Source organism: Neophocaena asiaeorientalis, unplaced genomic scaffold (assembly GCF_003031525.2).
Source record: "Neophocaena asiaeorientalis asiaeorientalis breed wild unplaced genomic scaffold, Neophocaena_asiaeorientalis_V1.1 scaffold346, whole genome shotgun sequence".
NCBI classification, from domain to species: domain Eukaryota; kingdom Metazoa; phylum Chordata; class Mammalia; order Artiodactyla; family Phocoenidae; genus Neophocaena; species Neophocaena asiaeorientalis.
Genome location: NW_020175400.1, coordinates 1,086,002 through 1,107,054, shown reverse-complemented (window position 1 = coordinate 1,107,054; position 21,053 = coordinate 1,086,002). Strand labels below are relative to the sequence as shown.

Sequence of the window (21,053 nt, the reverse complement as noted above, 5' to 3'; positions counted from 1 at the left end):
TTTACTTTTTTTTTTTTTTTTTTTTTTTTTTTTTTTGTGGTACGCGGGCCTCTCACTGTTGTGGCCTCTCCCATTGCGGGGCACAGGCTCTGGATGCACAGGCTCAGTGGCCATGGCTCACAGGCCCAGCCGCTCTGCGGTATGTGGGATCCTCCCGGACTGGGGCACGAACCCATGTCCCCAGCATTGGAAGGCGGACTCTCAACCACTGTGCCACCAGGGAAGCCCTGTATCAACTGTTTTAAATTTGGTAAGAGTACATAAAATGATATATAAAAGCCATATTTTTTTTCTTGTTATGGTGGTAAAATATATAACATAAAATTACCATTTTAACCATTTCTAGGTGTACAGTTCAGTGGCATTAAGTACGTTCACATTGTTGTGCAACCGTCACCACCATCCATCTCCAGAAATTTTTCCTCTTCCCAAACTGAAACTCCATACCCATTAACAGTAATTCCGTGCTTCCCTGGTGGCACAGTGGTTAAGGATCCGCCTGCCAATGCAGGGGACACGGGTTCGATTCCTGGTCCAGGAAGATCCCACATGCCGCAGAGCAGCTAAGCCCGTGCACCACAACTGCTGAAGCCCGCGTGCCTAGAGCCCGTGCTCCGCGACAAGAGAAGCCACTGCAATGAGAAGCCCGTGCACCGCAACAAAGAGCCCCTGCTCACTGCAACTAGAGAAAGACCGCGTGCAGCAACGAGGATCCAACGCAGCCAAACATGACTAACTAAATAACTAAATAACTAAATAAAATCTATTTAAAAAAAAAAGCCCCACTAACTCCCCTTCTCTCCCCACAACCCCTGGCAACCACCATTCTGCTTTCTGTCTCTATGAATTTGCTCTAGTAGTTTCGGGGGAGATCAAAACATTTAGAAAATGAGACCCCCTTCTCTCCTGTTTCCTTAATGCCTGACTCATCTCTGAGTTTTCTCTGCTGGAGATCTGGCCGTCCAACCGCTTGCTCACAAGCCTGCTTCCTCAGAAGCCTGCCTCCCCGTATCCAGTCTCATCCACAAAATATGCTCATTTTGAAATAGCAAACACTTTCTACTGGTGAAGTTCCTTTTTAAAGAAAATTCCCAGCTCCTGCCATCTCATCCCACCTCTACTCTTTAATATGTTGATGACGTTATTCCCCTTTTATCTGACCACATCAGCTTCTGAGTTTTCACTTTCTTAATTGACCACCCACAGAAAAAGAGACTTGCCCGCAGTTGACTTAATTTCACCAGTGTCACCTTTTCTTGAGGAGGAGCTTGGGAGGAACCAGGATCCCTCATCCTTCCCAGCTCAGTGATTTTTTTTTTCCCATTTGAAGGCCCTTGTTAAGTCAGATCGCCCGAAGGGTGCTCTTTTCTGTCCTTTAGAAAGGCTCCCGTGCCTCTGTGTTATCAGAGACCAACCTTAAAAGAACTCTCAGCCTTCCTTTGGCCTTCCCTGGAGTATAACAGTCTTGAGTCTTTGTCTACGTAAAGGAGGATAGGACTGGTCCTTAAGCAGCAGACAGTGAGGGGGTTATTGGGTCAGGATGCTGCTCAGATGGGCCTCTGCAGTGAGGTGGCAGAGGAAGATAATCACACAAATTAAGCATCATGTCTAAAGGCTCCCAGATTTTAAAGGAATTCTCTCATATTCTTGTCTAATAGGTCAGTACTAATTTTTTTCCCTTTAAATCTTTGATCTATTTGAGATTTGTCCTAGTATGGGTCCAACTGAAATTTTTCCATTTGACTTAACTGGTTGTTCCCAGCATCATGAATGCTGGTGTCTTTTGGATGTGGTGTCTTTTCTCCATGGATTTGATAGGCTACCCTTATATTCAACATATGTTAAATTCCCATGGTCATAGAGATTATTTTTTTCTGTTCCACTGGTCTGTCTATCCATGAGCCACCTGAATTAAGTTCTGAATTCACATGTATTAAATTCTGGACTCACATGTCTACTGAGTCTATTTCTGGAGGTTTGGTTTTGTTTCATTGGTCTGATTGTCTATTAATGTTTTAATTAGAGTAAGTCCCCTACATACAAACAAGTTCTGTTCCGAGAGCATGTGCGTAAGTCCAGTTTGTTCATTAAGTCCAACAAAGTTAGCCTAGGTACCCAGCTAACACAATCGGCTATGTGGTATTGTACTGTAACAGGTTTATAATACTTTTCACACAAATACTACATAACAAACACAAAAAATAAAACATTTTTAATTTGAAAGTACAGTACCTTGAAAAGTACAGTAGTAGAGTACAACAGCTGGCATCCAGGGGCACGTTCATGTCTTTGAAAGTTCGTAACTTGAAGGTTCGTATGTAGGGGACTTACTGTATTGAGATTTTATGTTTTAACATTTGACAGAGATAGTTGCCCCCTGCCTTACTCCCCTCATTTCAGTCAGTAATCTTATCTACAATAATGTTTATTTTTGTACTGTTAAAGACTCTTATACTTCAGTTACATGATTTGCCAGTTTTAAATGATAACCTTTGAACTCCCAGGTATACAGATGAGGCAGTTAATGAATATATCCTATATCCCAGTTTCTTCCCCACAACCCCAATTTTGGTTAGCGTGTCATTTCTACGTGTCTGTGTAACATTTACATTCTCTTTTTTCACTCTAATCGCCACACTAGTTTTAGACGTTGTTGTAAAGTTAAATGTATCTGTTCAGCCCCAGTCCTTTTGCTCTAGCATTGCCCTTGTCTCGTGGTTGACCGAAATTCATCTCCCAATAGTTTCCTCAAGAAGGTTCATAGGAACAATATTCTGTGAACTTGTGTATATTCAAAGCTGTTGGCCTGTAAACTTTATGCTTGAAGGACAGTTTTGTTGAACGTAAAATCCTTGACATCCGTTTTCTTTGCTTGCATGTCTTGTAGCTCTTGCTGTATGATCTGCAGGGATTGAATGTTACCGGAGAGAAGTTTGAGACTGGTTGATTTTCTTCCCCCATATAAGTGATTTGATCTTTTTACCTTGTTGTCCCTGTCTCATTAGTAACCACCCTGGGTTAGTTTTCCTTGGCACACAGTGTACCTTTCAAGGGTTCCTCTATCTTTTTTTTTTTTTTTTAATGTATTTATGTATTTAATTTTTTGACCACGGGGTACATGGGATCTTAGTTCCCCAACCAGAGCTCGAACCTGCGCCCCCTGCATTGGAAGTGTAGAGTCTTAACCACTGGACCACCAGGGAAGTCCCATCAAGGGTTCTTCTATCTTTATAGATTATACTTGAAGGATTTGTTCTATTCCTTTGGCTTAGTTTCCTTTTTTGAGAACTCTAGTTACATATTTATTGATTCTCCTTTTATCTCACTTTGGTTTCTGTCATTCTCTTTAATCTTTTTTTTGAACTTTATTTTTTTTTTATACAGCAGGTTCTTATTAGTTATCTATTTTATACATATCAGTGTATACATGTCAATCCCAATTGCCCAATTCATCCCACCACCACCACCCCGCCCCGCTTTCCCCCCTTGGTCTTTAATCTTTCTGACTTCTTTCTTTGTTTCCATCTCACTTCAATTCTCCCTTTCCCTTCCTGTGCTTTCCAAGTGCCTATTTTCCGTTGAGTTCCTCCCCGTTTTGTCTTCATTTCTCTGGAATTTTTCCCCTTCTTCCCAGCTCACATTTCCTCTCTTCCTGTTGTCTCTTCTCAACTTCTACTTTGTGGTCTTCCTTCACAGAGGCGGTTGCTTCCCTTAACATTTTTTAGGGATGAAAAATGGTCATTTTTCTCAATAACAGTAATTCCTGTGATTCACTTGGGAGAGTCAAGGCTCTCTCTGCTGCTTTACAGAAACAGAAAGCTTCCTGCACACACAGCTCATCTGTGTGATTCTGTATAATTGTAGCCTCACCTCCCTTGCTTCTCCGAACCAAAGAAGCCAGCCCTGCTCACCCCAGTTCCCAAATGTACCGGTGCACTTGAGGGTGAGTCCCTGACCCTCAGGAAGTGATTTTCTGCCTGAGCTTTTTGAGACACTGCCCCCAAGAGCACCCCCCCACCTCCTGCTTTCCATGCTTGTTCTCTTCACTTTTTCCCTCCTTGGCTTCTGCCCGGTCTCTGCTGTTTTTGGAAGCCCTTACATGTATTTTGTTGTCTGCAAATTGATCTCCCTCCTGATCTCACTGAAAATGAAATCTGAGTTTTTGTTTTTCCTGTTGCTTCTGAGCTCAGCCTGGAACATACCAGTTCTGATTTTAGGGCAATGAAAAACCTTATTAACTACTGTCCCTATTCGGAAGAGAACAACTACAAAGGTCATCACAAAAGGGTTTTGGGTCATGTTAGCTTGAAGATAATGAATCAGGGCCTCAGCCTGACGGTTCTTATAGAAGAGATAATAGCAGAGCTCTGTGATAGAAACTTGCAAAAGAGCAGTCTTGCAGGATGTTGAGGAAGCACAGAATTTCTGGCCCTAGCCAGGCGGGAGCTTGCATGGTGCCCCTCATTCCTGTATCCATCCCCTGGAGATCTGGGGGAGGGGGGCCCGAGGGCAATTATAGGAGTCCACAGATTACCAGCAGCATGTATGTCAGTGTGAGCATGAAATGTAATTATATGCTTAACTGCAAGTTTAAGTAGATCTTATTTTGACTAAAGACATGAGTGGAACCTAGGTTCAACCTGAGAGATGTAGGCCACATTGTATCATGTTCATATACGGAAATTTACATTAACTTATAGAGACTAATAATCACTGAATTGAACATCTAACCTTAAACAGTTTATCAGCATTAACAATGGAAATGTCACTAGGACTTTGTGTAATTATTTTGCTAATTGTCTTCCTTGCTATGAATGGAACTACTTTCTTATGAGGTCTGATGTGTGATGTTAGGTCTTAGTAATAATCAGGCTATCACCTTTATCAGTAAAAGCATTGACTGACTTCTGTATACTCTATAGAATTTTTAAAAAGGGTTGAAGATACCTTACAGAAATAGAGCACAAAGGAATTATAGTAAAGAAGAAAATATTGGGAAGGAAAAAATGAAAGAACACAAGTTGCATGCTGTAAAAACATCCAGTATTCCTGCTCTGGGCTTTTGGCTCCAAGCTTCCAAGCAGGCAAGGCAGAGAGGGAGCCACAGTCAGGGGCGTGAGGCAGACACAGATCACTCAGAAGAGAAGCTCCTTTTGATACTTCCATCAGAGAGAAGTTTCCTCCTCTGGCCGATCAAGAGGATATTGTGTGGTATAAACAATGTCGTCAACAACTTCCTGGCAGCATTAATGTTCCTGACAGCTGCTGACTTAAAAAAATGCACAATGTGAGAGTTGAGGGTTAAGTTTTATTTGGGAGAAAATGAGAACTATAACTGGGGAGACAGCATCTCAGGTAGCTCTGAGAAACTGCTCCAAAGACGTAATGGGGGAGGTCAGCATATATGTGATTTTGGTGAAGGGGGAGTATACACAATCAAGCACATATTTTTTTGCAGAAGGTTTCTGCTAGTCTCGTGAAGGTTACTGCTAATCGCGAGGAGCAGACGTCACCATGAAGGAATTGAGTGCTTTTCTAGATACGAGGAGATGCAAGAATTGGGCTCATAAAATGGTCTCCTGAAAATATTAACTATCTGAAGACCTGCTCTGCCAGTTTTTCCCAGAGCACGGAGGGCCTCCTGTCTGCTCTCCACCCTGAACTCCTTTCAGGGGGAGTTGAAAGTCAGCAGCTGCAGCAGCATGTGATTTAGTCCTTGTAGAGGTAGATGGCAAGTGCCAGTATGTAGCTGACACAGCCATTAATTTCTTTCTTTTTTTTTTTTAAATATTGATTAACAATGTAATGTTAGTTGATAGAAGTTCATTTCTTTCTAATTTTTTACTTTTTGGCTGTGCTGTGCGGCATGCGGGATCTTAGTTCCCCAACCAGGGATCGAACCCGTGCCCCCTGCAGTGGCAGCACGGACTCTTAAGCACTGGACCACCAGGGAAGTCTGTGATTAATTTCTAATGACCCTTCTTAGAGTGTTCATCAGTGTCAGCCAGAGTCATTAAACCAACACACAGTTCAGTGAACACAGTTCTGCCAATGTCAGAGCAGTGTGATCCAGGCCCACAGCTCTGCTGGCTTAATCCTAGGATAGACTTTAGAGTCTCTCATTTGAGGAAGGGAATGCATGTTCTTCCAGCAGTCCTCCCTCATGATTTGTTTCACCCAAACGTTTGATAAGTATTGGGCAGTAGTTTGGCAAGTTTCTGGAAGGTAGATATTTTGTATTACCGATAGGAGATCTATCTGTAGACTCTCACTGCAGGTAAATTTGAGGGCTCTTTTTTTTTTTTTTTTTTGGCTGCGTAGCATGTGGGATCTTAGTTCCCTGACTAGGGATCAAACCTGTGCCCCTATAGTGGAAGTGCGGAGTCCTAACCACTGGACCGCCAGGGAAGTCCCCAAATTTGAGGGCTCTTTTAACTGCCCACTTACTTGTTTCCAGTCATGTGTATAGACACCTAGAGTCCTTGTTGCTGGTGCCCTGTTACCTTGTCTGTGTCTTACTTAAATGTCAACTAATAAGATTATAAGCATCAGACATTTTAATGCACAGAATTATTATATAAGCTCCATTTGAAAGGAGACTGAGCTTTAGGGGAATATCTGTGGTACCAATAAGAAACTCATTCATTCATTCATCAAATTTAATAGAGCACCTACTAAGCATTGAGCACCATGGTGAGTATCGGGGACTGTGTACCCTGTTGCTTTCCTTTGATCAGGAATTTGAAAATTCCCACCTGATCTCATTTCCCAGTGGAGAAACACATAGAGACCTGGAACCCACATCTTTAAGACGTAGAAATTCTGGGTGATCACCATAAAGATATGAGACCTGGCAACTGGATAACCAGTTAGAAGGAAATAAACCTGTCTTTTTTTTTTTAAGTTTTGAGGGTTCTCTAGCGTTTTTATTTTCACTCGAAGTTTAATTCATTTGAAATTTCCCCTTTGGTTTTCTTTTCTCATCATTATAGGAAATTGAGTACAAATTGTACAATTTTCTTCATTGTTTCAGATTTTGAGATCCAGAGTGAAAATGGGGAGAACTCTAACCAAGACATATTTGAGGATGTTGAATCACATGAAATGTTCTCCGAAATGCCTGAAGGGGAAGGCATTCCACAATCTGACTGGGAAAGTGACTTGGAGAGAGACTGCAGCTCCCGGGGACCCCGGGGAAACACCCCGGGGGAGGACCATGGGGAGGTGCCACCCCAGAGCAGGGAAGTTGGACAGCTCATAGGCCTTCAGGGCACCTACCTGGGTGAGAAGCCCTATGAGTGTCCCCAGTGTGGGAAAACCTTCAGCCGGAAATCCCACCTCATCACGCACGAGCGGACCCACACGGGAGAGAAATACTACAAATGCGACGAGTGCGGAAAAAGCTTTAGTGATGGTTCCAACTTCAGTAGACACCAAACTACTCACACTGGGGAGAAACCTTATAAGTGCAGGGACTGTGGGAAAAGCTTCAGCCGGAGTGCAAACCTCATAACCCACCAGAGGATCCACACGGGAGAGAAACCCTTCCAGTGTGCCGAGTGCGGTAAGAGTTTCAGCAGGAGCCCCAACCTCATCGCCCATCAGCGGACTCACACAGGGGAGAAACCGTACTCGTGCCCCGAGTGTGGCAAGAGCTTTGGAAACCGGTCCAGCCTGAACACGCATCAGGGGATCCACACGGGAGAGAAGCCCTACGAATGTAAAGAATGCGGCGAAAGCTTTAGTTACAACTCCAACCTCATCAGGCACCAGAGGATCCACACAGGAGAGAAGCCGTACAAGTGCCCCGACTGCGGACAGAGGTTCAGCCAGAGCTCGGCCCTCATCACCCACCGGAGAACTCACACGGGAGAAAAACCTTATCAGTGCAGCGAGTGCGGGAAGAGCTTCAGCCGCAGCTCCAACCTGGCCACGCACCGGAGGACCCACCTGGTTGAGAAGCCCTACAAGTGTGGGGAGTGCGGGAAGACCTTCAGCCAGAGCTCCAGCCTGATTGCACACCAGGGAATGCACACGGGCGAGAAGCCCTACGAGTGCCTGACATGTGGGGAGAGCTTCAGCTGGAGCTCCAACCTCATCAAGCACCAGAGGATCCACACGGGTGAGAAGCCCTACAAATGCAGTGAGTGTGGGAAAGGCTTCAGCCAGCGCTCCCAGCTGGTGGTGCACCAGAGGACCCACACGGGTGAGAAGCCCTACAAATGCCTCATGTGCGGCAAGAGCTTCAGCCGGGGCTCCATCCTGGTCATGCATCAGAGAGCCCATCTGGGAGACAAGCCATACAGGTGTCCCGAGTGCGGGAAAGGCTTTAGCTGGAATTCAGTCCTCATCATACACCAGCGAATCCACACCGGGGAGAAGCCCTACAAATGCCCCGAGTGCGGCAAAGGCTTCAGCAACAGCTCCAATTTTATCACACATCAGAGAACTCACATGAAGGAGAAACTTTACTGAAGGGGCAGAGAGGGAAGGTGAGGGACTAGCCCAGGAGCGCACTTGCCACTCTGCCCCCAGACAGGGATGTGTCTGTAGAAGAACCATTCTTCCTAAAGGCTTGTTGGGGATCTTTGCCAGAATCTTACCCCTGCTCACCCTCATTTCTAGGATCCCATCGTCTTAGTGGTCAGAGTCAAACCCCGAGAACAGAGCATAGGAATGGAAGGTCGGAAAGCTGGGGCTTTTTCTGTCACGTTTCTCGACTTGATTGGCTCCTTCTCTCTCCATCCTCTGTGCCCCAGTTTCCTCTTTGGTAGAACAGGGGGGATATTTCTCCGTGTGGAACGGAAGACAGCATGGCCCACATTTTAGAGAAATACCAGAAACCTGTTGGTGTTGTCTGGTCGTTCTGCTGCCAGTTGTTGGGCTAAGGTGCCTTCACTCGAGCTGCTAGCACCCCGGGGCCCCTGCCATGGCAGAACTGGCCCTTCCTGCCTTTGTGTCCTGGGGTTTGATTTCGGGTCAAGGTGGAGGGGCTTCTCCAATTCTGAGTCATCCGCATGAAGCTAAAGCCCTTTTCTCGTTCTAGAAAGTGTCAGGAACACCAGAACACGAGGGAGTCTGGCCCAGAACCAGTGTCCCAGTACCTTTCCATTGATAGGAGTTGCCCAGGGCCTGCCAGGGAAGGCATAAACGGAGGAGATGTATGCGTTTGCTCTTGTCTCTGCTTACTGTCCTGGGGTAAGTCGGCTGTGGGTCGGTGGGGACACATTTATTCTTGCAGGGGTTTAGTTTTTGAGTGTGAGGTGAAGTCAGAGCCGCCAGCTGCCTCCCCCTGGTGGATGGTATTTCTGTCTTGTTCAGGGTGAAACAGTCCTGCACTCTGCAGGGTCGCCTTGTGTCTTTACCCCCCAGATACATGGCCCCATAATCATCACTCTCTGCTCTTGTCGTTTTTATCTTATATATGCAGATCTAGAATTCTGTCTGGTAGCTTTTGTATACAAAGAACGTTATTTTTAAGGAAGTGTTGATTTTGAGGACACATCACCTGTACCCTGGAGAGGTTTGGGCTTGAATCAAGAGTTGTCCTACAGATGTCGCCCTTGATCTTGGGATGCTACCAGGGCTTTGTTCTTGGGTCCTTGAGCTTTGAAACAGTAAAGACAGGATGATAGCAGGTGAAGGGCTTTGTTAGGAGGGAAGAGGAGGGTAAATAGGCTTTTCTCTCCTACACGTAGGGCCTGCCTTCAGAACGCACCTTTGTTCTTACAGGGTGGATGCTCCAAATTGCCTAATAAAGTAGAGTCCCACTCTTTTCCTGAGTCTGTCTTTTCACATGTGTTAAAAACCCGAACTTGACAAACCCATATCTCACTTCCCCACCCAACTCACCTCCTGCCCCAGGCTGGAAGTGGTCCAAGACCTTTAGGGGGAAAGAAATCACTTGCTTCAAAGAGCATACCTTTGGGTGAACCTAGTCCTGTGTGCTTGACCAGTGCACCCACCTCTCCACTGCTCTTTGCTAACTCTGCATCCAGTCTGTCAGCCAACACTTGGAGAGGCAGCTTTGGCTAAGGTGCCAGATGATTCCCAGTGGTCTCCTTGGGAGGCCATCTCCATCCAGAATCAACTAAGTTAGACACAAGGAAGCTCTGGGCAGTAGCAGTTGTTACACCAAACCACGTAGGCTGTGAAATCCCCGTCACCGATTCCATTCCTTCACTTACAGGGCAAACATTTACTGAGGGCGTGTGTACCATCACCGTGCTAGGTGCTGGAGAAAGGTTGTGAACAAGAAGTTCTGTTACCCGTCATCATGCCGCTTTACTAGGAGAAAGATTTCCATCTGTCTGGGAAGATACAAGAGCTGCCCTGCCTGTAAGGGAGAGTGGACAGGCGGGTTTCCTAGGTGGCATTCAGTTCTGGAATTTGGGTTGTAGAAATGGTGTTTTTTCTCTTTCCCTTAAGCTCAACTTGAGAAAAGAATTGATATTAAGGTTTTTAAACCTTCCTAACTAAATTTCTTTTTTTATTCCTCCCTACCTGGTATAAACACAAAATGTCCTGGAAAGAAAGGAAGCCAGATTAGCTGAAATTGCAGAATTAGACTGGAACCAGGTTGGGGAAAAGACAAATGGTGGTTCTAGAAAGGTTGAGAGCCCATTGCTTCCTGTCCTGCTTGCACCTAGAGGGGGTCTGCAGAGGCAAGGAGGGGTCTTCATGCCGGATGTGTTGGATGGAAGGACACGGCCGCCTTCCCCTAAAAAAAGTCAAGAAGCCCCAGCCCCCTCGGCAAATCTGCCTCTGCTACATCTTTGTTCACAACTCAGTTACACCTGTGTCTGTGTAACAAAGACTATTTCCCCTTCAAGGTACATATATTTAGGGACCGAGTTTTTGTTACCAGTTTGTTTCTAAGTTCATGGGAACAGCCTTGGGACCATTAAAAACCTACAGTAAATGGATTTTTTTAAAGGCATCTGCTTTACCCTCAGTGTGGCCCCCAGGCCCACCTCAGCAAGTCTTTCACATGACTTTGGTCACTTCCCTCTCCCCGGCCCCACAGTGGCCGCCCTGTACCCATTGCCCCTCAGACCCACGCCAGCCCCCAGGCTCTGCTCACCTCAGAACCTTGAGCCTGCCAAGCGTGGCCTCCCTCAGTGTCCCAACCAGCAAACTTCTGTGTATCAAACCCTGTCACTTCCTTGCCTCCGGGCTCAGCCGAGATGTGTGCTTTTGGTTTAATAGTCATCTATCTCCAGCTGTCACTTGCCTCCACCTCCCTCCAGGACTCAGGACCTTGCTCATCTGCTATTTCCTCTCTCGATTTCCAGTCTATCCCTCTCTACTGGCTTCTTCCTGCAACTTACTCACCTCCTGCCCTTGTTCCTAGAGCCTCAAACTTGCATGTTCAGAACTCAAGTCCCCCACCTGCCTCCCTTGATCAGGGTGCTGGTTCCACAGGTGTGTTTCCTCGTTGTGAGTAGCACTGCCATCCACTCGTTGTCACCCAACCCAAAAACCTAGGAGTCGTCCAAGACTCTTCTTCCCTCGAATCCCTTAGAGCCGTTTGGAAACCAAGCCCTTCTCAACTTTTCCCAGACCCGACCCCCCTGGCCTAGTTCAAACCCCTGCCCGACACTGCAAAAGCCCCCTTCCTGGTGCCCCCCAAGCTCCCTCTGGCCCTGCTTCCCGCTACTCCATCCTCTGTGTTGTAGCCAGAGTGAGCGTCCTTCCACAGCAAAGAACTGAGCCTGTCACTACCTAGCTTAAACCCTCCGGGGCTCCCCCATCCCCCTAAGGAGGCCACAGTCCTTGGAGGGCAGATGAGGTCTTCCTGATGGGGGCCTCTGTGGAACCTCACGTTCATACCTGGCCTTGCCCTCGTCACCACACCTCTATGCCCTTGACCATCCTCGCCCCCTGGCAGCTCCCCTCAATGAGCTCTGCTGGGCCTCGTCTCTCTGCTCCCTCTGCTCCCTCTTGTGGATTGCTGGGCTGCCCTGTCTGCCCAGGGCACACCTGCACATCTTTGAAGACTCAGCCTGGGTACCACCCCCTTCGTGAGGTCTTCCCTGCACTTGCCTGGTGGACGTGACCCCGCCCACCACACCCCTGAGCTCTCCAAATTCGGTGCCTGTGACTCTCATTACATTGACCTGTTTCGTGATTCTGCCCTGTCCCTCTTCGAGTTTTTATGCTCACACCCCTACTGAGGTTCCAAACTCTCTCTCCAGCACTCAGAGCAGGGCCTGGCATGTGATAGGAAGTCAATAAATAAATGCCAATTGGGTTCTCTCCATACAGTTGTATGTAAATGCAAGAGGCGGATGGAGCCCAAAATTCTGACCTGGAAAATGGGTTAGGTTTCCTACACTTCCCGTTGGTAAGATGATTAAGTTATTTTTAACTTCAGTGACCTTTACCTCAGTTACAATTTATTGGTATCAGTGAATGGAGACACAGTGAAAGACATTTATAAAAACCAACCCACCAACCAGAATCCTAACGAAAAAGCTTTTGTTTTCAAAATGTCACAGATCATCAAAAGTCAGTGAAAAACATGCATCCCCTTTCTTATAGCTGAGTCCGTAGTATACCATCTATTTCTCTTCTCTCTGGGCAAGCAGTGAAGCTTGGAGACTTTATCTTACTCTCGCCCTTTTAATCCCAGGGTATTCGTATAACTATATCCTGAGACAGTTCTTGTTTTAACTTTTTGTTGAAACATAACACACGGTGACTTCCCTGGCGGTTCAGTGGATAAGACTCCATACTTCCAATGCATGGGGCACGGGTTCAATCCCTGGTCAGGGAACTAAGATCCCACAAGCTGCCTGGCACAGCCAGAAAAAAAAAAGGGAAATATAACACACAGATAAGTGTACAGCTCATATAATTTTTACAAACTGTATACACCTGTGTAACCAGCACCCTGGTCAAGAAACAACTTAGCACCCCAAAGTCCCCCCATCAGGTCCCCTCTGGGTCAGTAATTTGTCTCCTCCTGACCCTGTTCTGAAGTTTGCAGTGGGGCAGGTGGAGTGTTGGGAGCTGAACCGACCTGGCTCTAGACACACTTGTGCCACTTGTGTCACTTTTAATAGAGATTTTACATTTTGAGGCAGGTCATCATGAGACTTCCTCTTGTTTTTCATGGAATTTTATTTCCTTTTGGGTTGCATTTCTGGTTTACAATAAGCCATAGTAGCTTAGTGTAACACAATTTATGGTTCAGTATGTACCTTGCCCTGCACCTGTGGCTTAACGCTCTACTCCTGAAGTCAATTAACCCCGCTGCATTATTACAGCCACGAGAAACACCTAAGGAACAAATGGAGAGAATAACAAAACACTAAAATAAAAACAGCATACTGGGTACTCCCCTAGTATCAAGATGATCCACAACTGTAACTGGTCCTTCGTTGCACGTGACTGGTGGTCGCCCTCCCCAACCCTTTATCCCTGATGGGGAGTCCTGTCTCATAACCAGGGAGCTGTGCAGGGGCCCAGTGTGCTGGGCTTGCCCGTCCCACAGTCTTTCACAGACAGACCTGGAGTTTTTCAAATGCAGGGCCATTTTAACCTCCCTGCTGCCTGGCCCTGTTAAGCTATTTCAAATCTCTGGACAGAATATTAGAGTCTTTCCTTTCTCTCACCCTCTTGACTTGATAAAATAGCCCGTGGCCACAGAGGAAGTGAAGGTGGAATCGCACAGATGATGCTCAGATGGTGAGACAGAAGGTTGCAGAGCCCGGTGGAGAGTAGGGGCTGTGGTTAATTCCCTTCGGCGCTCCACCCAGCCACTGGTGCAGCTGAGCTCTTGCCTCTGGCATCAGCAGAGGCTGTGGCTCCTGGGTCTACCTGCCCCTCACTCCCTCTCCCCTGCTCACTCTTCCCTGCTCTCTCTTCCTGCTCACTCTTCCCAGTGTCCCAACTCTGTGAATTTTCCATCCATTCAAAGGCCCACGGCAGCTGTAGAAGAATGGCTGCTGGGAGGAGGAAGGTCTGGCTCCAAGGAAACACTGCCCAGGCCCCTCACATATCACAGGCCTTGGCAGGCACAGTGTCTCTGCCGTTTGTTTACACTGTCGGTGTCGGGGCAGGCCTGCCAGGATGCCTCAGGGGGTGGCACATCTTGGCAGATTTACCACTCACGAGTTCCAGCCCCCAGGTTTTGTGGTGCAGGCACCCAGAGATGACCAGACACTGGGTGGGAGGCTCCTGGTAACTAAATTTGCAAGAGACTAATATTCCAGAAGCCCAATTATTATTCATTTACCTGGGGATCTCCAATCCCAAGCCACTTTCAGAGCACCCCTTGTTCCTGGTCTTCAGTGACGGAAAACTGAAACGGTGGCTTTGTGATCAGATGGTGGCTGGTGATGAGCACGGATTGAAAGAAAGGGGTCATGTGACGCACCCCCCTCAGGTGATGAATGCTGCACTTCAAAATCCCCTTCTCTTCCCTGCCCCCCCCAGCGCGGTCGGCTCCGTCCCCAAGATTGTCTCATTAACTTTTTTTTTTTAATTAATTAATTTATTTATTTTTGGCCGCGTTGGGTCTTTGTTGCTGCACGCGGGCTTTCTCCAGTTGCGGCGAGTGTGCGCTGCTCTTCGTTGCGGTGCACAGGCTTCTCATTGCGGTGGTTTCTCTTGTGGGGCACGGGCTCTAGGCACGCGGGCTTCAGTAGTTGTGGCTCGCGGGCTTACTAATTATGGCTCGTGGGCTCTAGAGCACAGGCTCAGTAGCTGTGGCGCACCTGCTCAGTTGCTCCGCGGCATGTAGGATCGTCCCAGGCCAGGGCTCGAACCTGTGTCCCCTGCATTGGCAGGCGGATTCTTAACCACTGCACCACCAGGGAAGCCCTCGTTAACACTTTCTTCCAGGTTTCCCTGATGAACACGCCCCCTTCCACAGACAGGTTAGTGTCACTGGTTAAGTTGGAGTTAAGTGGACGAGACAGTGGTCTCCACTCAGTACACGTGGCTGTAATTAGTTGAATTCTTAGGGCATACGCTTATTTCTTTCATCTCAAAATCCTTGTCTCCTTACACACTGCTTGTAAATCCCTCTGTGCCATGTTTTTCTAAACATATCAATGGTCTAGAAACCACCCTCTTGCTGAAGAGTTTCAGCACTATTGTCACTTGCCTCTCTCAGCTGTCCCACGTGATGCCACCTTTCTGAGTCACTAGCTCTTGCCTGTCTCCATCCTGTTCCTGTCCTGAGATCTGTGGCGCAGCGGATGGGGTATTGGGAGCCAAAGAGACCTGACAGGCCTGGTTCTAGACACACCTGTGCCCCTAACTAGCAGCATGACTAGGGCAAATCACTTTTGGAGATCTCATTTTTCCTCACCTGCTCAGCTGATACCCGTACTTGCCCATCCCATTCCAGAAGGCTGCTCGAAATCACTCAGTGTGGCGGTGAACGTTGAAATCCTACTGTCTGTGGTAATATTGATAACTCAGATCGAATGGAACCTGCTTTCACCAAAGAATGGACGTTTCTAGGTTTCTGAGACCAACTGTCCTCTGAGGGACCAGAAAGCTTTAGCTGGGAAAACATCTCATCTGTGTAGACTCTTCGGGGGCCCCTAGTCCCAGTCCTTGGGGAGTGTGGCTCGCAGCTTGAGGGCACGTATACAGGTCTTCTCGTTTGGAGGACTGGGAGTGGTGTTGACAGTGAAGGTGATAGGAACTAGGTTTGGGATGACCCTTTCCAGGTTTGATTTTGCTTTCAGTGAAAGTTCCATTGGCTCAGGAGATCCCTGAGTTAAGGGAATGGCACATGGAATACTTGGATTAGTCATTTTCTGTTTTCTTTTTGTAACAGTGGAACCACTTTTTCAAGTGAAACCTTGAAACAATAGAAAACATGTAAAAGCAGAGATGCTCTGGTGACTGGATGGTGAGAACCCAAAGCGCTCTCCCGGGCTGGGTCTTTGCCCCACCTCACTGGTCCCTGAGGCAGCTCTCTGGAACTTCTGGGCTGGGCTGGTTTGAAAGCTAGCTGTGTGTGCATGCTGAAAGCGCTGGCCTGAGTTTTCCACATTAGCCCTCTTGGAACTAAAATCAAGAGGCTAGAAGGAATCTCCATGGCCCAGACTTGTAACTGGATTTAGGACTCTACGGAGAGCCCCTCTTGTTGTTCTGTCCTTCCCTTGCTCCACCACAGGCTGCCCGTCCTGGGGGGGAATTGTAGCTTCACCCACCTTCTGTTGAATTTTAGACCTTTTATCTGTTAAATAGGGAGTGAGACCTAACTAGGCAAAATTTGTTGTCAGAAGCAAACCAGATAAAATATGCAAAAGTGAAGTATAGTTTCCTGCCCCCTTTCCCTGAGGGTGCACCTTCTTTCCTCCTGGGCTGTCCCAGCTGCTCTCCAGTATTTCCTTCCAGTCATTTACTTGGAAAGCACCTCCATTTAGCACTTACCACACTGCATTGGAGTTGTTCACCATTTCATTTTAGAAAATGCATCCTCTGCCAGACTGCACTCCTTAAGAGGAGTGCAGAGCAGGGGCTGCACTAAGAGGAGGAAATTTTTCACTTGTCCCAAAGTATATGCTCTACAATTGTTAATTGAATAAGCGTCAATGATATTCATCTTGAATCACCCAGGACCGCGCACGCAGGAAATAAGGAAGTGTGTGTGTGTGTGTGTGTGTGTGTGTGTGTGTGTTAGGCAAGGGGGAGGATAGTGGTGAAGCATTACCACAGTGGGCAACTATGCCAGAAAAGTACTTTAAGAGGCAAAACATCTGAATTGGAGTCTCAGCGCCACTCTAAGAGAGACCTGGGGTCCAAGCCGCCTGGGTTTATTCACCTGTATAACAGGATTAAATACGGATTAACAGGGATAAACACACGCTTTCAGCTGTAAGGGAAAACGCTTTGGAAAGGGTCTTTCAGTGGTCCCCGGGCGGAGTAAGGCGAGAAGCCGCCACCTCCCCAAATTATCACGGGGGTGGGAGAAGCAAGGCAAGACTACCCGCTCCACGTGCGACGATTATAGTTGCGGCTCCGCACCCCCAAATCCGGCGTGTAGGAAAGTCCCACCCGTCGTCAATGATTCGTCTGAAACAAATGGGCGCCCAAGCCATCCGCATAGATTACTGGTTAATCCTGCTGTCAGTCTGCAGGGCCTGGTGGAGGCCTATGGGAAATGTAGTCCGGCCAAGCCGCAGTCTTTCTGGGGCTCGCATTGCCGCTTCCGGTGTTTATGGCTTTCCGAAGGTCCGGACTTGAGCTCTGGCCTCGTAGTGGGAGTGTCGTGTGGGGACTTTGCGTGCTCACAGAAAAGGTACCGCGGAGTCGGGGCCCTCCAGTGGTCGCAGGGCCTCGGCGGACAGGAGCGGCCTTCACCTCGGGCCTGGGCCCGCGCGGGCTGGGCGTGACCGGGCGGAGACGCCGGGTCCCGCGTTCCCGCGAGCAGTCCCCGGGGCAGGATGCGCCCCTCATGCTGGCGGCGTCCTCCTTCTCCCTGTCCACCTGGCCCGGTGGGGATGACCCTGTCCTCAGGGCCCGCGTTTACCCCATAAAGCTTCTAAAGAAGGTCGCCCGCGGAGCAGAGTAGCCTTCCAGTGTAAGTCACGCTCTGCGGGCCAGTCACCGGGTCCACCGTCACCGGGCTGAGCCACTGCCCATTTCTTGCCAGCTTTGTGACCTTGGGCAAGGTCCTGGGGGTCTCTGAGCCGTGACTGCCTCAGCTTTGAGGGAGTTGAAGCCAGACTATCTCTTAACTTTCGTTCCAACTGTAACATCCTGTGAGTCTGTGATCTTGTTATCCTTGCTGTTACATCTTGTAACCTTAACCAGGGTAAATCTCCCTGTTTGGGAGAGAGTTATGATGCCAAGACTGAGGAATCCAGAGAGGGCCCGCCCAAATCTGAGAACCCACCCAGAGGCGAGGAGAGTTGAGAGTTGGAGCGGTTGAATCTCTGAAGCTTAGAGCGGGCTCCTCTCAGGCTCTGCTCTCCAAGGTGCTGCTACCTTGTGTGCCGTCTGCCTCTTGTACTGCATGTACTTGGCAACACTCTGAAGACCAGTGGCTTGGGAGAATGAGCCGTTTATTGTCCCCGTTATCTCCATCAGCTCATCCTCATTCTTCAGTATGGATCATTGGCATTTTCTTGGCGTTAAGTAAATCGCTATGCAAACACAGCTTCACGCTCCTCTGCTTTCCACCCAGACCACCAGCCCTTGACCCCTACTGTCAGACTTCTGAAGCTGCCTCCCCAGTGACAGAGGGCCAGACTCCATGGGCATCAGGACATGGGGAGGGAGGAACAGGAAGATTTTTCTTCACCTCAATCCCACTGGGCTAACCCTTGTGATTTTCACTAGAATTCACTCTGTAATGTATGTCTCTGGCTCTAGAATTTCAAGTTCTACTTAGACTCCTATCTAAAGGTGGCTTCCCAGTGAAGTAAAGGAAGAGGTTTGAACTTCAGATCACAGCTGCAGGATTCGTCTCTGATCTGAACAATGGCTGTAGCTGTGGATGAACAAATCCAGACTCCTCAAGTACAAGAAGAGCTCCAAATAGTGAAGCTGGAAGAAGATTCCCACTGGCAGCAGGAAATTTTCTTTCAAGGGAGTATCCCTGAACCAGAGACCTCCTGCCAGCACTTTTGGTACTTCCACTATCAAGAAGCATCAGGACCCTGGGAGGCACTCCATCCAACTCCAGAAGCTCTGTCATCAGTGGCTGAGACAGGAGAAGTGTACAAAAGAGCAGATCCTGGAGTTGCTAGTCCTGGAACAGTTGCTGGCTGTCCTTCCCCAGGAGATCCAGATCTGGGTTAGACAGAAACATCCAGAGAGTGGAGAGGAGGCAGTGGCTCTGGTGGAAGACTTGCGAAAAGAACCTGGAAGACTGGGGCTGCAGGTGAGATATGGAAACTTAGTTCTGAGTAGTTAAAATAGAGGAATGTGAGAGACAGAGCCACCTTGGGTTGCCAGCAGTATGGGTGATGTGTACACTTTGCTGTTGGTGTCAGCACAGAATTTGCTTATTCCCTGGGCCTGGTAGCTGCAACTTTCCTTCCATTTTCAGACTGACTTTTCAGAGGACGCACAACATAGGTTGCTCTGAGTGTTGGTCCCCACCAGTAAATAAGAGAATTGTTTAAAATAGTTTGAGCGCCACTCTGATCCAGGAGGAGCAGATACAACCTATTTTCTCTTTGGAGAACAGCTCTCATTCAGCAGCAGCCAGCCTGAAGCAAGGGGCTTCACTGGTCTTTATTGACATTGTTGAACCTTTAGGTCCTGTCGCAAAATAGCTGCCTTGTTGCTTGCTCTCTCTGTATTGTTAGTTTTGCCTAGAGGTTGACAGGAGCAGCCCTGGGAGAGCTGGGTGGGCAGATTGCAGTGGGCCTGGGTTCCAGATCTTATCTCCATGGCATCTCCCACACATCCACACTCCTTACTGCCCCTGCAGTGATTTGCATAAGACTGAGTTCCCCCTTTGCTTCTTTATGTCTGGGGATGATTAAGTTTTAGTGCCTACAGAATTCTGACCATTTCCAGTCCTTGAACAGGGACAGAAGGGGCTGTCAGAGGAGAAGGAACCCTCAGGATCGGTACTAGGTCCCCTAAACATCCATCTGAAGCAAGCACAGACAGAATCCATGTATCTGTTCCAGGCAGTGGTGAAGAACTCACAGCCAGAACCAGAAGACCAAATGAACCACAGCCCCAAAGTAAAACTTGGATTCTTCCACGAGAGCGGTAAGCAGCAGCAGTGTAGGGAGGGAGAAGGGACCCTTCTGTGGGGAGGGCGCGAAACCCGCTCTGAGTGCAGGAAGTGGGGTAGAGGGTACAGCTCCTTTCCCTGGGAGGATGTGGCATATAAACTGAGGCTGACCACATGAATCTGGGGAATCCTCAACAGGCACCTCCAAAGGGAAGAAGAACCTTGGTCGGCATGTTTTGTAAAACTACACAGCAGAGCTGGTGGCACCTCTCCTTATGTGAGTGAGACCTTACTGGTCCCAGGAGGTAAGGTGTGGGTACCAATTTTAGGCCTGGGTGGTAGGAAAGGCACAAGGTAGGGCTAAACTAGAGTGCAGTAATTCCCAAAACAGGTACGTGTCCCCAGACCAATTCAGATGATTCACATGTGTTATCAAAACTGAAGAATAAAAGCATAAAACGCTGACAGTCAGTAACGTGGATGGATATGGAAGGGAAATCTGGAACTCTCCTTTGAGAAATGTGTTGTTTTGCTTTTTCACCAGTCCTTCTTTGATGGGAAAAAGCAGACACTAAGAGCAGGAGGAAGACACTTCTGTTTCCAAACCCGATGGGCTGCTCCCTGGGGGGGGCCAAGAAGCGTTCCCTCTAATGGCTCCTTTCTCTCCCCCCAGGCCTGCCTGATCCTCAGGCTCTGGCTCTTTCTCCGGAGCACAGCTGTGACCAGGGGGCCATAAGCAGCTTCCAGGTGGGCCAGACATTCCTCTTACTCAGGTCACCTTCTACTACTGAGTGGGGCCCTTTGCACCAGTTCTTTTGCCTATCGGAAATTGCAAAGGAATTTTACCCAGCGGGCAGGCCCAGTAACTTTATAGATGAGGCTCCAAATTTCATCAGCTTGAAAAATGTTGCCCAAATCTCCTTCCTTGTGTAAGGCAGCGCCACAGCTGAGGTAGTGAGGGGTTGTATTAAGTCATTCTTTTCCTTGACTCTAAGATTGCTTGTTTGTCTTAAAAGTAATGGCTACTTCCTTCTTTCGGTATCTGGATCTCGTCCTCATAGTATGCAGGATTGTGTAGTGGGAGAAAAACAAAAGCTTCAGATTCAGACAGTCTTGAGTTCAAATCCCAGCTCTGCCACATACTAAACAGGAATTTTGAGCAAAGGTGAAGTTTCCAGTGCAGTGCCTGGTGTGCAGTAAATGGTAGCTTAGTTCTTCCTTTGCTTTCTCTCCTCCCTGTCCCACTCATTGCATTTATTTATTTATTTTAATTAATTAATTTATTTTTGGCATGTGGGATCTTCCCAGACCAGGGCTTGAACCCATGTCCCCTGCATTGGCAGGTGGATTCTTAACCACTGCGCCACAGGGAAGCCCGCCCTTGAAC

General features: G+C 48.0%; 2 protein-coding genes across 2 annotated transcripts in view; both read left to right on the top strand.

Annotated features, from left to right (window-relative positions):
- ZSCAN2 (zinc finger and SCAN domain containing 2) overlaps positions 1-21,053 on the top strand; it is a 36,981-nt gene that overhangs the window by 10,941 nt on the left and 4,987 nt on the right. Inside the window, 1 exon segment of the mRNA XM_024766485.1 lies at positions 7,034-8,454. Within this exon segment, the coding sequence (XP_024622253.1) occupies positions 7,034-8,454 (1,421 nt within the window).
- On the top strand, positions 17,211-20,905 carry LOC112414174 (putative SCAN domain-containing protein SCAND2P). The gene is given in 5 exon segments (XM_024766484.1): positions 17,211-17,551; positions 18,346-18,648; positions 18,650-18,856; positions 19,617-19,701; positions 19,865-20,905. Coding segments are annotated over 4 exon segments (531 nt in total). The 5' UTR covers positions 17,211-17,551; positions 18,346-18,453; the 3' UTR covers positions 19,909-20,905.